Source organism: Nanorana parkeri, unplaced genomic scaffold (assembly GCF_000935625.1).
Source record: "Nanorana parkeri isolate BGI_ZX_2015 unplaced genomic scaffold, ASM93562v1 scaffold378, whole genome shotgun sequence".
NCBI lineage: Eukaryota > Metazoa > Chordata > Amphibia > Anura > Dicroglossidae > Nanorana > Nanorana parkeri.
The window spans coordinates 1292800-1313318 of record NW_017306646.1 but is presented as its reverse complement, the minus strand read 5'-3'; the positions used below and the strand labels follow the sequence as shown (position 1 = coordinate 1313318).

The 20519-nt window shown below is 40.6% G+C and overlaps 1 protein-coding gene across 1 annotated transcript; it reads left to right on the top strand.

Moving 5' to 3' along the window:
- The first annotated feature begins 7227 nt into the window (after window positions 1-7227).
- RGS4 (regulator of G-protein signaling 4) lies at window positions 7228-18668 on the top strand. The gene is made up of 5 exons (XM_018559071.1): window positions 7228-7472; window positions 13818-13916; window positions 14894-14955; window positions 16878-17044; window positions 17492-18668. The coding sequence occupies exons 1-5, from the start codon at window positions 7306-7308 to the stop codon at window positions 17726-17728; spliced, it is 732 nt and encodes a 243-aa protein (XP_018414573.1). The 5' UTR covers window positions 7228-7305; the 3' UTR covers window positions 17729-18668.
- The last annotated feature ends 1851 nt before the right edge of the window (window positions 18669-20519 follow it).

Genomic DNA, 20519 nt, shown 5'->3' with positions numbered 1-20519 from the left:
CATATATACAGATAAGGACATCCAATGTATCTCTAACCCTCCTGATTGACATACTTATTTTGGCTCCTTGATTTAGAAGGTACTCAAGCTAGAGGGTCAGCATTACAGCCAGACAGCTAGAATTTTGAGAAGGTTACAATATGCAGGGCAGCCATCAGGAGGTTGTGGCCGATACTCATATAAGGGGCCCGGGCAGCCTGGGGGGCCCGCTCGGGTCCCTTACATGACTATCGGCCGACGTTGAAGGGCGAGGAGGCGGAGGCCTCGCCCTAGCTGCGCAGGGCCCCAGCATTGCCGCTCCAGCGGCTTTGAGACAAGCTGGGGCCCCATCAGCGATGCTGCTCGTCTGATGTTGGACTGGCCGGAAGTCACGTCACTTAAGTGACGTGACATCACTTCTGGCCGGTCCGGCGGCAGATGAGGCCATATGTGCAGGTCAGAGGTGCTGCCCTGTAGCAGGCCAGGGCATTTATGAGTGCGGTTGAGTAGCAGTGTCCTCTGAGAGTCCTTCTGTCTCTTGCAGGCAAGGTTGATGTAGGGGGCTCCTGGAAGGAACTTCAGAGGGTACAAGAGGGCACAGTGTCCAACGCTGTGCAGGCTGCTGGTCACAGAGCGTGAATGTTCGGCGTTCACTGAACAAACAGTAGGACGCCGAACATACATCTCCCCGCGGCTTAAGACGAATCTCTGAAGTGCGGAGGGGGCAGAGCCGCATGACCCGCCATGCATGCGCAGCCACGGACCGCAGCGCTGGATTGATCCGAGGTGAGTTTATTACATTAGTCTGTATTGTTTTAGAAAAATTGTCACATGACACTCACAATAAAAAAGGTATCCGTAATTGGTATCGGCAAGTACTTGAGGAAAAGTATTGGTATTTGTACTCGGTCTGGAAAAAATAGTATTGGTGCATCCCTACCTTAAAACTATTTTTATTATACAGGCTTTATATACCGCCAACAGATTGCACAGTGCTTTACAATATAATGCAATCATTTTGAGACCATCATTACAATGAATTGCTTTTAAATGTACTGCATAGGAAGCCTCAGGAAGGCTCTTTTTAGGCTTTTAGATCACAAAGTAATTATTTAATCTTCTATGCTTTCTAATGTAATTAAAGTCATCATGTTCTTATAGAAAATTAGGCATTATTCAGATATGCAGTATGAAGGTTTATGTCTCAGCTTATTCAACCTTACCTGACCATGTATGAACCCATTTTACCTGACCATGTATGAGCCCATTTTACCTTTGCTGCTGTTATCAGTTATGTTCTTCCAAAAGAGATTTGTTTTTTCTATCATAAAGCAGATTTCTCACATCACACTGGTTCTCACATTAAACTTCCACTTTCTTTTTACATTTTGAGGCCTCAGTATCCACATGGTCCAGGTTCAAGTAGCAAGAGCAGGTATTACTCCAGAGGCCTGTGTGGCATTTCTTCCAACAGGACACAACAATAAACAAGTCCATATAGTTGGTTCCATTGTCTTTTCCAACACGAAAGTGTTGCAATTACATTAGTCCTATTCAGAGCATGAGGACAGGTATTGCGGTGCCCATTTGTGTGGAAAACATCTTGTCTACTCTTGTGTTTCGAGATCAGGCCCTTGGCCTAAGGTCTCACAATGCAAGCCCATGCACTACCAGGCCCTGCCCAGAGGGGAGCCTCTAAATACATGTTTTCTTACATGGTGCAATGCCAGATTTACAGTGCCTGCCCACACAACTCCCACTCCTGAGACCTTCTGCCATCCCCTGAGACCTTCCACACCCCTCCTGAAACCCTCTGCACCACTCCTGAGACCCTCCACCTGAGACATCAGGCCGGCACCCCAGAGCAGAGTGAAAGCACACAGTATGCAAAAAATTAATATACTATTATTCTGCATTGCTGTATAATGTTTTGCTGGGATTTGGAGTTCCCTAAGCTGACGGTATTATTCTGAATTGCTGTATAATGAATTGCTGGGATTTGCAGTCCGCTATAGCTGATGGTATTATTCTGTATTGCTCAGATTTGTAGTCTTCTATAGCCGGTGCCATTCTGCATTGCTGTATAATATATTGCTGGTATTTGTAGTCCTCTATAGCTGATAGTATTCTGCATTGCTGTATAATGTATTGCTGGGATTTGTAGTCCTCTATAGCTGGTGGTATACTGCATTGGTGTATAATGTATTGCTGGGATTTGTACTCCTTTATAGCTGATGGCATTCTGCATTGCTGTATAATGTATTGCTGGGATTTGTAGTCCTCTATAGCTGATGATATTCTGCATTGCTGTATAAGGTATTGCTGGGATTTGTAGTCCTCTATAGCTGATGATATTCTGCATTGCTGTATAATGTATTGCTGAGATTGTAGTCTCTCTACAGCTTGGAGTCAGTGGCAGAACTACCAGGATCACAGTGGTCGGCGCTGCAACTGGGCCTTGGTGCTCCACCACTGTCCTAAAATCATTAGTTGTAACACTCTGTATTAGTACAACTAGGATCTCAACTGCGGAGACTATTTTCCGGTTACGGTTAGTCAGTGTGCGATTCCAAAGTACACTCTCCAGGTAATTCAAAGGAGGGTACGGAATCTTTTACTTCATCGATCGTTTGTGTAAGAGGAGGTAAGCGGCGTGGGGCACCAATAGGGAGATGGTGCGGTTGGAAGTTCGTAGGGAGAGCGAGGTTGCAGTCCCAATAGCAGTGTCTAAGGATTTGTAGTTCCCTGTGTAACCAGATACAGGGTCTATTAGTAGGGTAATCACAATAGTATGCAACGGAATCTATGGACTTGTAGTTCTCAGTGTAAGCAGATTCAGGATCTGCTAGTAAGGTAGTCACAATATTATGCAGTCTTAATAGCAGGATCCAAGGACTAGTAGTTCCCTGTGTAGCCAGATACAGGACCTGGTATTAAGGTAATCACAATAGCATGCAGTCTTAATAGCAGGGTCAAAGGATTTATAGTTCCCTGTGTAGGCAGATACAGGACCTGGTATTAAGATAATCACACTATTAGCTATCCGTGTAAGGGGCCCCAAAATTTCTGATGGCTGCCCTGAGAATATGTTAATGGTCCTCATCGCCTTTGGGCTGTCCTTAATGATGCATAGAGCAATGATGAAATAATGACATTACCACTGAACCCTGCATCATTTTACAGGGAGTGCAGATGTGGTGAAGCCCCCCCCCCCATTCCCCAAGGAGCAGATCCATTATACCCTGCACCGACAGGAAGTGGGATGAAAAACGCTGGCACATTCAGCCCAGAAGACTGTCGACATCTAGTGGCAGAAAAAAAATACTAGCCTTGTTTGCATTATTAGTAATTTATTATTAATATTGCAGTGAGAGCTGTTCTTTTTAAATGCCTTGAAGATAATTTATCTGTAAAAATAAACACAGTTGGGCTTTAAGACCACACTTTCTCAATTCCTGAGCATAAGGTGTATGTTTTCTCTAGGGAGACTCAGCTCTCCTCTTGAAATAATCTTCATAACTGTAATACTGCAAATATACCTTTTCTGATTGACAGCAAAGTAGAGAAATGCCCCCTACATTGGTGATAATTGGATAAATGCCCCCTACATTGGTAATAAGTGGAGAATGCCCCCTTACATTGACGATAAGTAGAGAAATGCCCCCTACATTGGTCCCAAGTGAAGAATGCCCCCTACATTGGCGATAAGTAGAGATATGCCCCCTACATTGGCGATAAGTTGCCCCCTACATTGGTGATAATTGGATAAATGCCCCCTACATTGGTAATAAGTGGAGAATGCCCCCTTACATTGACGATAAGTAGAGAAATGCCCCCTACATTGGTCCCAAGTGAAGAATGCCCCCTACATTGGCGATAAGTAGAGATATGCCCCCTACATTGGCGATAAGTAGAGATATGCCCCCTACATTGGCGATAAGTAGAGATATGCACCCTACATTGGTGGTAAGTGGAGAATGCCTCCATACATTGGTGCCAAGTGGAGAATACCCCCTACATTGGTGGTAAGTGGAGAAATGCCCCCTTACATTGGTGAAAAGTGGAGAAATGGCCCCTACATTGGGGGTAAGTGGAGAATGCCCCCTTACATTGGTAAAAAGTGGAGAAATGCCCCTACATTGGTAGTAAGTGGAGAATGCCCCCTTACATTGGTTATAAGTGGAGGATGCCCCCTTACTTTGGTGATAATTGGAGAAATGACTCCTACATTGGTGATAAGTAGAGAAATGCCTCCTTACAATGGTGATAAGTGTAAAATGCCCCCTTACATTGGTGATAAGTAGAGAAATGCCCCCCTGCATTCGTGATAAGTAGAGAAATGCCCCTACATTGGTGGTAAGTGGAGAAATGCCTCCTTAGAATGGTGATAAGTGAAGAATGTCCCCTCACATTGGTGATAAGTGGAGTAAAGCCTCCTTACATTGGCAGTAAGTGGAAAAGATCCCCTTTACATAGGAGAATGCATTCTCATGGTTGTTAGTCAAAAAGTTTTCCCTGATATTACTGGTCAGTGGAGAAATGCTGCCTTACATAGGTAATTAGTGGAGAAATTCCCCTTACATTGGTGGTAAGTGGAAAAATGCCACCTTACATAGGTGATTAGTGGAAAAATGCCCCTTACATTGGTCGTAAGTGGAGAAATTCCTTCTTACAGTGGCGGTAAGTGGAGCAGATCCCCTGTACACAGGAGAGTGCACTATGGTGGCTGTTAGTGGAAAAGATCTCCCTTACATTGTTAGCAATAGAAAAGGGACCCCTTACATTTGTGGTCCGTAGAAAAGTGACCCCTTAAAGCCTATCTCATGGTAAAAAAAAAATACCCATGCAGTGGGGCTCCTTAATGTCTAGGGCAGTGCTCCCCAACCTTTATATTGCCGCGGACCGGTCAACGCTTGATAATTTTATCGTGGCCCGCTGAGGGGGGGACGTTGATTGTTTATATTTTAGATTGTTTTGATTTAATATTTTAATTTAATTGTATTTAAACATGCCTTCAAAATAAAATACAGTTACACCAAAAAATGAAAGCGTTGGAATTCTTCACCTATTCCACCACCGAAAAACTGGGCGAGATTACGTTAAAATGTGTGACCACGTCACTGGTCACACATTCTAACGTAGTCTCAAACTTTGATAGATCACATGCCTACCTGTAATCATTTAATTAGATAAATAGATTATAATAGGGAACATTACAGTGTAATATTCCCCATTATAATCCACTTGTCTAATTACATGAAAAAGCATGAAATAGCTGTACACAACTACTACCCCCCCCCGCCCCCCCGCCACATATCTATGACCCCTTTACAACCCCCCATCCACATATCTATTAGGCCTCATTCACACACGAATCGGCCTGCACGTACAGCTCCGTGCTGCGTGCAGGGCCGTACCAAGTAGCTGCCGGGAAGGACAGGTGCTGCGTGTGATTAGAACGCAGCCCCTGTCCTTCTCTATGGGGCTACGCGGCCGTACGCCCCCCTACGCTCACCTCATTTGCAGGTCCGTAGGGGTGCAGGTTTTCTGGCCGGGACGCATACATGTTCCATTCCGGCGGCGTATGGATACGATCACCCGCACCCCTACGGACCTGCAAATGAGGTGAGCGTAGGGGGGCGTACGGCCGCGTAGCCCCATAGAGAAGGACGGGGGCTGCGTTCTAATCACACGCAGCACCTGTCCTTCCCGGCAGCTACTTGGTACGGCCCCGCACGCAGCACGGAGCTGTACGTGCAGGCCGATTCGTGTGTGAATGAGGCCTTATCCCTCTACAACCCCCCCATCCAGATATCTATTACTCCTCTACAAACCCCCCCTCCCAACCACGTATCTATTACCCCTCTATAACCCCCCTATCCAGATATTTCTCACCCCTCTACAAACTCCCCCATCCAGATACCGACCGACATATCTGTACCCAGCTGCTGCTGCCTCCCGTCCCCCCTCCCGCGCTCGAACTTACCCAGCCAGGGAGTTGTGTGCACTCACTGCAGGGGGCGGGGCTTGTGACACACCTCCCCTCCCGCCGCCTGTTACTATGGACGCGGCCGGGAGGGAAGGTGAGTTACAGGACCCGCCCCCTTACTGTGAAGCCCGTCAGCAGTGCGGGGCCCCGCGGCCCGGTACCATTTGATCCACGGACCGGTACCGGTCCGCGGCCCTGGGGTTGGGGACCACTGGTCTAGGGGGTCTGCATGAAGCACTTTTACTTATCTGATCCCTGCAGTATCCAATACTTACCTGATCCACGCAGTTTCTTACCCCTTCAGCTCTGACAGTCTACTGATGTGATCATGTACAATGCAGAACCCATAGCACTACATTATATGTAAGGATGCCAAGGGACAGTCCACAAGCCTGAGTGCAGGGGAGAGAGGTGAGCCATGACTGCCAGGGCAGCGGGTAAATGAGAGGCCTTTACACATCACCCTGAGACAATATCAGGCTGCTATCCCTTTCAGTGTGGGGGTAGCCCTGCTGCAAGGGTTTTTTTCTTTTTTTTTTTTAACCTGGAGATAGGTTTAGATCTTTTCACCTTCTCTCTTACATTAGCACCCACTGCAGACTGTAACATTGCAAGGGCAACCCTGGCTTAAAAGTTTGGCTGATATGCAGGAAAGACGTGGGGGGTGGGGGTATGGGGGGCTTACACAACTTGAATTAGCCTCTCCTTCTACCGGTATATGTAGTGGTTCCTATGATTTCTTCCATGGTCCACCTGATTTAACCTACCATGCTATACCATGGGCAATGTCTGATGCCAGCTCTTGCTTTATGGGAATCTGATATAATTATTTTTATCACTGCTATTCCTCTAAGCAACTTTTTATCAACCATTGAATGGAACAATCTGAAACTTCCTGTTCTGCCAGCAAATTAATAAAATCTTGAATCAGAATTCAGCAGCAGCACTTAACACCCTTTCGCAAACAGAGTATTAAAGTTGATCCTGTTCCCATAAAAGTCTTTGAGTGGGATAAACATATCCAGACTTTGCTATACATCAGCCCACAGGCTCTCAAGTTTAACGTTAGCACATCTTCCCTGATCACTAATGTCTGCCTCTCCTCCCCTTCACACGTCAACACTTATTTTTTACTGCTAAACCAAGAGGAGGGGAGGAAAAAATTTTTTAAAAAAAAAAGAAAATAAAAAAAAGAGAAAAGGAGGGATGATGCTGAAAGGGAGGGATGATGCTGACAGAGAGGGTGGCGTAGTGCTGCGCGCAGATCAGGGGGCGGCTGTGATTGGCTGCTGCTTGCCTCTGAGTCCTGTTGTTTCAGGCTATAAAAAGATGAGAGGATGGGAAGCAGCAACAGCAGAGCAGTGACAAGCTGGACAAACACATCCAGTGACATAGAACCAAAGCAACAAAGCAACTCTCTCCTCGTCTGGGATCCCGACCTCACAGCCAAGATGTGCAAAGGACTAGCCGGGGTGACCTCCTTCCCTGCCACCTGCTTGAAAAGGTGAGGCTGCGGTCTGCAGAGCTGCGTGTATGGGGGATGCGCTGCAAGGCGTCTGATAGCAGAGATACGCAGAGCGCTGCAGTGCACGGGGGGCTCGTCTATTGGAGGCATCTATAGGTGCCCTATAGCTTCGTGCAGGGGACTGCAGAGCATTTCACCCTGCTTCCTTACACGTAAAACCGTTGGCTCAATGCCCAATATGCTTGACTCACTTAGACTGTATAGGCTCTGTTATCTCTGGCATCATATTTGTGCCATTAAAAAATTTGCCCATTGCATTTGCTTGTTCATTGCACTGCAGTCAGCTACAGGACGATTGGATTGATTTTCAATTATGTGTTTCCTTTTTATTTATTATACTGTTAGCGATTATTGCAGTATAGTATTTTGCTGGAGTGTCGGCTATAGCTAGATTCTCTCTTTCTCCTTCTATTCGTTATCTATCTATAATGCACTTTACACGGACTCCAGTAGGAAAACCTGAATAAGAGCAGCAAAGAAAATAAGAGCAAAGAAAATTTAGTAGGAGCAATGTAGTGTTTCTTATTTGAAAACTCTCTCTCTCTCTCTCTCTCTCTCTCTCTCTCTCTCTCTCTCTCTCTCTCTCTCTTTCTCTCTCTCCCCCACTCTCTCTCTCTCCCTCTCCCTCTCCATCTCTCTCATCTATAGAGAGATAAAGATCTATAGAGAGGGAGAGTTTGCTGTGCTGGGGTCTCAGGTATAGCTAGATTAGCTCTCCTTCTCTCTCTCTCTGGAAATACAGATACAGTTTGCTTGAGTCTCAGATTTGATGGGGTCTCACATATAGGTATCTCTCTCTCTATACACTGAATAATCATTATATTTGATTAATTGATTGGTTTATTGATTGATTGAACATGGATGAATCTGAACATTAGAGCCTCTTTCAGGGGGTGGGGACAAAGGGCCCAGGAGATTAATCCCTGTTATATAACAGTAAGAAAGTTCTGAGAACCTATAATTATAGACATTTAAACACAGTTTGAGACTTATATGGAAACCAACTGACAGATTAGCTTCTTTTGTGCAGAACGTTTAGTATGTCATTAAGGATCAATCCCCAATCCCCATAAAATGCTTAACATAGGGATATTTACTAAGCAGGAATTAGTTCATAAATTGCTGGATTACTTAGTATAAAGATGTTGTTCTGTTTTTTTAATTGCTTATAGGGATTGAGTTTCATTAGTACATTTTTGATCTGCATTAATCTTTCATTTTTATTTTCAATCAAAGAGCAGAGTACTATGGGGTGTAATGATAAAGGAGATATAATAGTGGAAGTGTAGAAAGAAATGTGTGCCGTTAGTTGCAGTGTTATTGTCAAGAAACATTGTGGATATTTATTTTGATTTATGGTATAATCCAGTTACTCTTGTTTTTCCTTTTTGATGGTAAAAGTCATGAGACAATTATGGCAGTTGTAACTTTCTATTAATAACATCATTCTTTATTTTAGAATATCCAGTGCTAACTGCTGGATTGTTCTATGCCCCAGTATTCTAGGAAGATACGGGTTTACCTTCACCATCTCATAACTGCTCACAATGTCATAAGTCTGGTTTCCTAATGACTATTAAACCTTTTTATGACATTTTACTTTGATTTACAAGGAAATAAGTGACACAACTGAACTCATACAATATGTGGAGCATTGTTTAGACAGAATAGTACTGCAATTATCGGGAACATTTTCCAGATTCCCATTATTATAACATTCTCTTTTTAATTGTTAATATCAGGAATTATACGTTGCTAAACTATTAGGAATAAATATGAGGCAAATCATTTTAGAATTGATTGTAATAATATTAAGTAAATACAAATTCACTCTGCTGAAACCTGGAATCATTATTTACAGCTTCCAGACACAGAGCACTGTCCAGACATCCAACTTTTTACAAATGATAGGCCGCTCTCTGCAAAAATGTTGGGGATCTAAATAAGAAGCCTCTGCTGATTTTTAAATGCATATTACTTATCATAGGCTACAAAGTGATAAATTCAGCATGGTGTATGACACTGACCTTAGATAAAAACCTTTTAACTTAATCATGGAGAACCACAATACCTAGAAATAAATTTTTGTTACTTTAAAAGCAAAATGATAAATACATATGTTTGGTTATGTGTCTAATAGTTGATAAATGCTAGTATACACATTATGGGTATAATCTGATGCCTGTCAGGGAAGAATGCTCTCACAGGGGGATCTCTGGTTAATATTTGAGAAGAATGTCTCAGTGCTGCATGACAGGAATCCAGTGTCTGGGAGATGTAGTATGATGAATAGTAAACTTGCACTTGCCTAAAGCTTGTTACACCATGGATGAGCGGCTTTGGAGAGGAAAAGTACAGAGAGCAGAGGCACAGCAGTCACCAGATAACCAGGTTAGAGAATAAACAAGATAGAATGGTAACAGTAATGACCTCCTTCAATAACAAATACTAATTCATAAAGTTGAAACTGCAGTTCAAATGTTTTTTTTTTTTTAAGATTAGTTTTTCATTGGAGAGTTTCACTCTCATGTTTTGTCTTATTGACTATTGTCACAAGACAAAAGTGAATGGCAATCTACAATTGTAAAGATGTCATAGGAACAGGAGTAAAGTGGTGAGGTGAAATTTCCCCCACTTTCGGAGATTTCCTCTCATTTCCAGCTGTATCTCCAGGATGGGACGTTTGGAGAAGTCTTCTCCTTTGTAACACAAAGCAATAAAAACCAGACAGAGTTTTTAACCAATCACCACTCTGTCCAAAATCACAGGTATGTTTTAGTTTTAGTTCCAGTTCCCCTTTAGCTGTAGTAACCAATAGAACCTTCTCAAAATTTATTAGCAAGATAAATTCTGATTGGTTTCTATGGATTATGGCACAGAGGAAGTAGTGCTCATTATTGAATAGGGCCATTGTGGGCATTGTGAATCAGGAGAACATAAGAAAGCACATATAGAAGAAATGTAGATACATTAAAGCGGTGGTCATAGAAGCCAGATATTGCTTTCACTATATGATAACATGGGGAAAGCATCTGCATGTTTGCTAAGGACACATCTCCAATATTTTCTCTAGTCTAAGTTTATACATTAGATCCACTATCTAATGTAAATTCAGAATACCCTTCTGTTTCCTCTGCATAATGTATACAGTATTCATCTCTTGATGCAGGAGATATTAGACAGGGTTAATTGAGTGAGGGGCCTCTTGTGTCTGCAGGTTCATGTCTGGCCCATATCACAGAGAGATTTCAGATGAGACCTGGTTTATATATGACTATGACATAATGGATCATAGCTAATGGCCAGTGTCATTGTGTGACAGGGCATTAACCTGTTAAGATACACATGTATAATCACACGGCTATCTATTTTATTGTTACTACGTGCTGGTAATGGATACTGCTGTAAATTAATAAATTATGTGTTATTGGGTGTTACAGCAAAGCAAATTGCATTTAATGATATATAGTGTAGTTGTATGTAACAAGGATTTTCCATCATTAAATGTCAGTCGTTCTTCAGTTGCAACAGATTATGATTAGAAGGAACTAGTTTATATTTTATAGCAATGTACAATACGTATTATCTTGACCTTTGAAGCTAGGAGATAGGCAACATGTGTCATTTCCTGTTATTAAAACCTACATTTAAAGTGCAGTTCCTACTTTTTGATAACCTTGATATTGTTGGGCCTGGCAGGTAAATTGTCAGCTAGGGAGATAGGATTCATTATGCATATACTGAATTTTGAAGTGCCCATTGTGTCTGGTGCTAAATGCTCATGTTTTGTTTGATGGCTACAGCTCTGTGCAGTTATCTACAATGATCCATAAGTCATGGGCAACAAGCATATTATTAACATTTTATATGACTGATACTTCAAGTGTCTGTACAATATTATAGAAGTTTGATAATATAAAATTCATTGACCTGACTATCTCCCTGCTTTGCCTCAAGCTATTACATTTCCACAGATCCTTAAATCTTAGTTCTTCCATGTATCACATGACGAAGCATGGACTGGAAATCTGTCCATTTTGCTGCATTCTAGAAGATGTGGTCTGGGGGGAAAGCTGTGGTCTACAGACATATGGAAACATTTGACTGATTTGTTGGATTGGAGTCCTTTTATATGTCTGCAGGCTCCAACAGTGCATCCTGCCTGATCCTGTGCAGGGAATTAGTCAAAACGTGTGGGATGGGTTTCCCCATCCAATCCCTATTTTATCTTGCTGGGACAACCAATGGCTGTAGAGCTCCCCTTTCACAAACATGGTTCACCCAAAGCAAACCTCTGTTTTTAGAACAGTCATTTGCAACAATAGTATTGCTCTGTCCTGACGTGCATGGACAACTGGCCATCATCAAATATCTTAGTAGGCACCTTTTTCTAAAACAGCAACCCTCATTGCCGTCCATGTAAAATTTAGCCCAAAACACTGCTGAATTGGAAAGGTTCCCATGCAAGCACATTGCTCCACCAACCTTGGCAAATGTTAGGTAACAAACATTATTTTTCCAGGATTGCTCCTCACTCCCAGAGCATCCTTTCACATCAGTGCATTATTTTCTGATATACAGACTATTGTACATCAGGTACAGAAACACTACAGCAAATGCATGCTGGAACACTTTCAAGTGACGTAGCACACGCTATTACCTTGACATGATGACGGACATTCTAAATGCTTAGCCTTTAATTACAGCGTTGATGGCAGTCAAGGTGTTCATATTACATGGAATAGTGGCAGCGTATTATGACCGACAATTGCATGCAGTTGTGATACAGCACAAAGCCAACACTATATTCATATCACTACAAGATGAAGTCGACTTTTTCTGCACAGATAAAAAATTATCACTTCTGCCTCGCTACAATGTACACGGTATAATAGATATGAGTGAGCAATTTTATTTCTGTTGAAGTAGTTATATGTCAAATTCTTGGTATAGTCTTCCTGGTTGGCTAGATTTTCTAAAGTTGTATGGCCTGTTGAAGCTGTAGTTCAGAACAGTCCATTTAAATTGTAGGTAGTCCTTCATACTACATGGTTGTATGGTAGCTTTTATTTATTTGACACATGGAAATCTGTCTGCCTAATAAAGCATTAAAGGACAAGTTGAAGCCCAATAGAACTTTCAGTTTAAATCAGCTAAGTACATTCCAGGTATATCAAAACACAAATTGCTCAATGTTTGTTCATTTTTTTTTAGAAATCAGCCACAGCCTGAGTAGAAAAACATGACCCCTGCCAGCTCACAGCTGAAGAGTAGAACCCTTGCCTTCTGTGTGGAAGCAGTTGTCCATTTGCAGAAGCCCAACACATTTCCTGTAGCTCTGCAATCAGCAAAGTTCATGCTCCAACTCAGCAGGGGATGTGGCAGACCTCTGCAGAGAGATCACTTCTTCCCCAAAGAAAGCAAGGGTCTCCAGCTACCTACAGCATGCTGGCAAGGTATTTTAAAAAAAACACCAGTGCAGGGGTATACAATAAAGGGCTATAAATGGCCACAAAGTAGGTTAGAGATTAGAAGTGTTAAGTTTTGCAGCCATCTCTTCATGTTTCCTCTAACGTTACCATCTAACTGTTGCGTCAGTCTACACTAACTTCCTTAGGCCAAGCTAGTATTTAACCACCCTATACTTAAAAACATTAGAGGGCATGTATGTATGTCCCAGTTTCAACAATAAATATGTAATAAAAGATCTTTCTGCAATATGCAAGTTCACATTGGAGAAAAATACATGTTTGTGCCATGGGGAGAAGTACAGGTAGCTGGTCTGTCTCAGGGGAAACACTAGGGATTGGGCAGGAAAATCCATCCCGGCCAATTAACCTTGACCTGACGAAAAAGCATTGGTTAGCTTTGAGGTGCCTATAAACAATGGAATAATTCCCTAATCCAACTGTACATGGGCAGATCAGGCAAACATTCCCTTATGTTGCCAGGCACCATATGTGTATAAAGGCTCATTAAAATAATGTTTTCAAGGATAAGTCCTAGTTGGAGGCCAGTAGGTTGAATAAACTAGCAAGGAGTGGTTGTGGTAGTATGATGTTAAACTCTGTACTCCAGCAAGGAATCTTGACTCTCAAGTTACTGATGCATCAAAGCAGTGGGGGCTTCAGGCCATCAACGTCCAGCCCAAACTGGAATATCAAATAAGCTACTAGCAACATAAAAACATTTTTTGTTTCCCAACAACCAGTCAAATTAATGGTGCAGAGCCTTACCGATTGATTTGTGTGAAATGCTTCAAACACTTTGAATTCGTAGATCGGTTTAATGCTCACATTAAACTTTTACAATGTCTTTCAACAGTGCCAAAGATATGAAGCATCGACTTGGCTTTCTGCTTCAGAAAACGGATGGCTGTGATAATAGCACTTGCGTGAAGAAAGAAAAACCTGGTTGCCAGAGGTAAGCCTATTCTGTCCCCAGTGTGTGTTTTGTCTGCACGCTAATTACCAATTATTCGTAGATTAAATACTAATGGCAATTTCAGGGCTGAGAAAGATCTATCTCAGTAAAATACAATAAGCTGAGATGTTTGCTAATCATAACTCCCAGGCGACTGGTAAGATAATGCTTAATTCCAACCAAATATGCCATTAGGCTGAAAGTCATGGTGGTACTGGCAATGGCTCAGTGATGTAGTAGTGCTACAGTGTAAGTAAAATCCCTATAGCAAGCTTAACGTCTCATAATATAAAAAAATCAAGAGAACTCTGAATGTGCATGTTGCACAGAAAGACTTAATTAAGCATAATAGAACTTAATTGCTGCAGTTTAATTATTGTTGTGCAGTTGATAATACCTGTTGAACATGCCCTACTCTAGTCACTATAAAATTCCTGCTTATTCACCTTACCACATAAGTTCCCTATAAGACCTAGTCTGATTCCATTTACTTGTGTTACAAAAATACCATATCTAGATTTATATTCTGAACTGTGAAATAGAAAAACCAGTAAGGAACAGTATTTTATATACTGTTAAAGCAAAAAAAAACAACAAGATCTTAAAGCTGAACTCCAGGCTAACTTAATGGCAGCTGTTGTGTGTGGCAGAGCTATGTAAATTTCAGTGCTGGATGGGCAGAAATACAAATCATCTGGCAAGTAAACAGCTCCCTTAAGTATTTAATTTGTGCATTTACCTGCCTAAAGTTGAGCTTTAACCAATACATGAATTCTGTTTTATCAAAATGTTAGAGGTTTAGTATAGCAGAGTCTCATCTGCAGTGGTTTACTGTGGGTAAGAGTGCAATACCCTGCACCATTTGTAAAGTAAATCTGTGATTTTGTTCAATTACACTTTTCAACGAATCTGTACAAATTATGGAATAATTCTCTAAGTGTTCATAGAATAATTTCTTTCCCTGTTTTGTTTTTCAGGCTGACTTACGATGAAATAAAGAAATGGGCAGAATCTTTGGAAAATCTCTTTAACAGTGAATGTAAGTATGACAACCACATTGATGTGAATTTAAAATCAGTTGAAAGAAAACACACAGGTCTCGAACATACCACACATAATTCTTCCTGAAAAGAAAAATTGGAAATGCACTAAAGATGCCAATAACATTTAAACCTGTGTTTGGAAACTTAAATCATGAAACTCTGAATCAGATAGGTAGTTGTAGAGCAAACTTATACATGATCAATTATGCAAAGGGTAGGTTTATGGAATGCTGGGCCCTTAGTAATGTTGGGGAGCTTGATAGGGTGTTTTATATGATGTAGAGGGCTTTTTTTATGTGGCTCTCTGGAAAGCAGGGGCCAAAGTTTGCCTCTCATCTCAGGAAGATAAGAGGTATGAAGTGTAAGAAAGAAAGTGCCAAAATTAGAGTGTTAGGTTTGGAAGATTTTTGTTATTCAGAGTCGTATAAAGCAGAAAGCCAACATGTTTGTAAATTCCAATGGGCAACCTTTGTCAGGGCTAAAAGAGAAAATCATATACTTTTATAAAATCATGTATATGATTTGTTCTTTTAGCCCTGATTTAGCCCTGATAAATGGGGCCCTCGGAATCCCCAAAATGCGTTAGCATTCTGTTTTATATGACTCCAAATCTGGTAAATGGGTGAAACACAGCAATTTTAGTGCATATACCTCCAGACTTCAAAGTACTATTTTATAACATATTTAGCTGTAAAATGACTATGAATATGATAACCATAGCTGGGAAATATTTTTACGTTAGCTTACTTACTGAATGGTGTCAAAACTTTCCAACAACAAAAATGGCAATATCTTTGTATATGAAGGTCTTACCTTGACATACACTACATAATTCAGTATTGATCTTAATAAGCCCACCTTTTTAACTACTGACGTTAATTACTTTGATATGCATAATACTAGCAAACGTCTGAAAGGATAAATTACTGCCCAGATTTCCAAGACATTTGCCAGATATACCAGTTATCCTGCTAAGATTAATAAAATGGTAGTTTTGTATAGAGAAGATAGTGGGTGACTGATTGTTGGCTTTCATTATAGAATACCTTACCTTGCCATTTAGCTCTTGACCTGTGTGGTTGGCTCATGCAAACTAAAATAAATCTTAAAATGTCAAATATTTTAATAAAATATGTATGCAATGCCATCCTTCGATGTGAACTATTCCTGTGATGTTCAACTACAATTCCCGACATGCTCAGGTGGTCACAGACAAAATTCATTGGCATTCGTAGCAGAATCACAATTTTTATTAAAGCTCTTAACTAAATGATGAAACCGAGCTCCAGTTTTCCATGCGCTAGTCCATAACTGTGTATACGTGACTTAGGTCAGCTAGAGACATCCAAAATACTGGGACGTGAGAAATAAAACTGTCCTAGAGGCATTGCCCTAGCATTTCAAGGAATTTTCGAGGTTTACAAAAGGATCCAATGACGTCAGCCAAAGGTCACTAGTTTGAAATGACCTTGGTTTGGATGTGATACAAGACACAGACCCCTGCTACCGGTCCCCAGACGAAGAGTGATTTAAATTTTTTTTATAGCTGCACTTTATCATCGTTCCCATATTCAAGTGGCTCTGCTCCTTGCTGACCTCCACTACATGAGACAGATGCTCAGATATTAGACATATGATGAGAACGGCTGTCAGGCTCTCATCTTTAAATCAGGTCTCCTTTATTTATTTTACACTGTATGCTGTACAGCAACATTTCAAGGATCCACATTAATGTTGCCCAAACATTCCTCTACACTTTGGATCATTTGTCTTTGGTTCCTTATATTTTAAACATTTCTTCTGTATTTATTTATAGTTACATGCTTTAGAATAGCAAAAGTTTCTTTAAGGCATAATATTATTGTGAACATTTAGGTTATATCCGTATAATTTAAAGAATCATTCATTTTTTTTGTAGGTGGCCTGGTAGCTTTCAGATCATTTCTTCAGTCTGAATACAGTGAAGAGAACCTTGACTTTTGGCTGGCATGTGAGAATTACAAAAAAACGAAATCTACAGCAAAGATGACAAGCAAAGCCCAAAAGATCTATGAGGACTTCATTTCTGTGGAGGCAACCAGAGAAGTAAGAATCCCTGGTTGCATTTTATACTGAATATAACAGCTGAAAGACATTTTGCCTCATGTAATAGGGAACATCGCTGGGGTTTCAGAACAGCCTATTGTTTTCCTTAGCAAGCTATTACAGCTTGTTGCTGTAGCGCACTCAACCAGAATGTATAAATCATATTCTTTGTCACTGTTTTTGAGAACTTCATTCTTACTTTATAATTGGTTTCATAACTTGATTGCTGGGATTAAAAATAATTGTTTATGCATCTGAGCTCCCCATAGACTTGTAGATCCCTGACACTGAACATGAGTTGTTAATTGGCTACTCAGTTCAAAGCAACCATCTGGGTTTCCCAGAACTTAATTACTATAATATGTTAGAGAATCTCTCGTACCGATTGCTACTGCTCTCATTATCTTATCACATAATAAGCCTTGTTAATTCTTCTTCTTCTATTAGGTGAATCTGGATTCAACTACTCGAGAGGAAACAACAATGAGCATACTTCAGCCAACACACTCTTGCTTTGACCAGGCCCAGCACAAAATCTTTATCCTCATGGAGAAGGATTCCTATCGGCGCTTTCTAAAATCACATTTCTACCTGGACCTTGTCAGCCTGACCAGTGGTGGAAGCACCAAGAAGATGAAAGGCCTCAGCACTGACAGCAACCCATTCATTCCTCAGTGTGCCTAATAAATAAGACATAGACTGTGCATGGCCGCAGCTAAGAACTAAATGTCTGTGTGCTCTTATCTAAACTGTACGGTGGCTCAGATCTGGTCCTGAGCCGGCTCCTCTTATTTATTAGATGGGTGTGTGTCTTGCATGCATTTCTGTTTTATTGGGGTGAGCTGGAATATTCACTCAGAACTGTGCAATGTAATCCAGATTAGGGAGTCACTGGCAAATGGGTGAAACAGGTCAAACTGAATATTCTCAGGTGATGCTTAAGAAAAGTTTCAGGTACCGTCTCTGTGAAGAATTTGTTGACTGATCTTATACCCAACATGACGCTATTGAGGTCCATATGACTATAGCAAAGCATGAAATTAGCTTGCTTTTGACATACATATAGTTAATACAGTTCAAAGAGGCTCCCCTGTGTTGGGGAAGCCTTCAACTACATAAATGTTATTTGAAATGAGAGTTCTCTGGTACAGAGTAAAGTTGGATTGCAATGACTTTGCCAACGCATATACAAAGTCATATTGGTAATGGGCAGGGAGATAAAAAAAAAAAACTACTGACTAGAGCAGGCAATGCTGCTTTTATTTTATTACAGATATTTATTTTGACAAAACTGTCTTTATTTAATTACAGTGATTTACTTTGTTTTCTATACATATTTTGGATTTTGTTTGCATTTTTTTTATATGTTATGTTGTTGGGGTAAGAAGTGTGGATGAAATGAGACTCTCATTGACCAAACAGTGATTTTATGAACAATTTAGAGGACTGAAAGCAAAGCAAGAGAACTAGTGAATCCTGCAAGCTGTGGGCAATAGCAGGGAACAAGCTTTTCATTCAATAGTGTTACAAGCATGTCACTGCTTGGGTACTTTGAAACTTGTGCATGTTTGTGATGTCAAAAAAAAGTCTGTGAAGCCAAATAAAATATGTCATGTAAAGAGCAAACTATTGTAGCAACAGAATCCTGGGATATTTTGACCCAGTACAGATAATGTGATGGTATGCTCTTAGGCACGAACGATATACATAAATGTTTTTATTAAAAGTTAAAAGCATCAGCTTATTTCAAATCATATATATTCCAAAGAGAAGGAAATGGTGATTTATGACAAAGCCATGTCTACTACTTGGATGCCCATTAATGTTCTTGCAGTCTATTCTTAAGACACAGTCTTAGTGACCATGCATATAGTTTCTAAAAATGTAAGATTTTCGCTTAATGGGTGATCATTCAATGCGTTATCATCCACGAAACGTCTCCCATGATCAACTGTGGGCTTTGTTGCAGGTCCTGCTGGCTCATTCACAAAAACTGTTACAAACCCACAATCACCCACTGGAGGCGATGTTAGTGTTAATTAAGAATTTACATTGTGTAGCAAATCTCAGTTAAGTCCAACCACTGTACAACACATGTATTAAAGCTGGATGAAAGTGAGTGTTGTCCAGAACAGCAACACACACATCCACATTAGTGCACACCTCCCATCTCTTGCTGATTTAAAGGGATTGTCCCTCATTTGGAACCAAATCCCTCTATCTCTCTTTTCTCTTCATTTGTCCCTTTGTGGTCTGATGTACAGGTTCTACTTGACTACCAAAAAGTGTTATTTTACACTGAAACCTTTATCTTATCTCTGAACCACCTTGTCTGCTATTTCAAAAAGCCAGTATAAAGGAAAAGCAGTGGTGTAAAACAAACAATTCTGGGTTTAACAAATTATTTTTAGCATATAAATTCTTAATAGTCCATATAACTGTGGCCATGGAAGGGCTGTGTCCATTGCCTAACACATTTTGCTGGAAGGCGTCCTTCTTTCTCATTTCAGAAAGTTGGGAGGTATGCTAATGAAACACCAGGCACTTGCTAATCAGGAAAATACATAGTACATCAGATTATAACAGAAGAATCAGCTTTTTGTAATTTGTTATTTAATCTAAGCAAAGCAGTTTATGAACCCAAGCAGTCATATTTCATAAATTGTATGACTCTCTGCAGACTGGAAAACTCTGTCTGCGTTCATTTACCTGATCTTCAAATCAAATTACTTATAGCCAGAAACATGTATAGCAGTCATGGTTAACTCAAAGGGGTTGATTTACTAAAGCAGTACAGTATGTTCACTTTGGAAGGGAATTGTGGTAAAATCTGACTTTGCAATTAAAAACCCAATGACATGCAAGGAAGATACCAAAAGATACTGGATTTCTGCTTGCACATGATTGAATGATTGAAGTCAGCACGGCTTTACCTCATTGACCAAGTTAGATAAAAATTTACTTTGCAAGTGAACAGCCTATATTGCTTTAGTAAATTATCCCCATACGGTACAAAGCCAAAAAGTGGATCACATAAACTAGAGCCACTGAAAAGTGCAGATTATATCAAATGTATATGTGAGCAAAGTCATTCTTGTCAACTGTTTCATTTGGTAAAAAAATAAAAGGAATGTGATTGGCTCCTGTGTAGACAATGCTTCAATTTTCTCTTGTGGTTATGTGCGAGCCTTAGTATAGAAATTAGTGTGCTTTTTCATGTTTTCTCACACAATGGTTAAATCAATAATACATTTCTGGTTTCTAACAATGAGGATTGATTAGCAGAGTTTGTGGGCAATGACACTGAAACATTCAGCGTTTGCATAGTTGTGCTATTAAAAGAAACATTGATTAATCAGCAGGTTGTAGAAAAGGCCCTGGCATGCAATACATGACACCCTACCTTTGAACTTTGTTGTAGAATGTTAGCACTTGTTAATCTTTTTTTACCTACTTAAAAATCATACAATATGAA

What these genes read in the sequence shown, in the direction of transcription:
- RGS4 (XM_018559071.1), top strand. Translation starts at nt 7,306, where the DNA reads ATGGGAAGCAGCAACAGCAGAGCAGTGACAAGCTGGACAAACACATCC. An exon ending in AAATCTCTTTAACAGTGAAT is followed by an intron (nt 14,956 to 16,877) that starts GTAAGTATGACA and finishes TTTTTTTTGTAG; the next exon opens with GTGGCCTGGTAGCTTTCAGA. An exon ending in CTGTGGAGGCAACCAGAGAA is followed by an intron (nt 17,045 to 17,491) that starts GTAAGAATCCCT and finishes TTCTTCTATTAG; the next exon opens with GTGAATCTGGATTCAACTAC.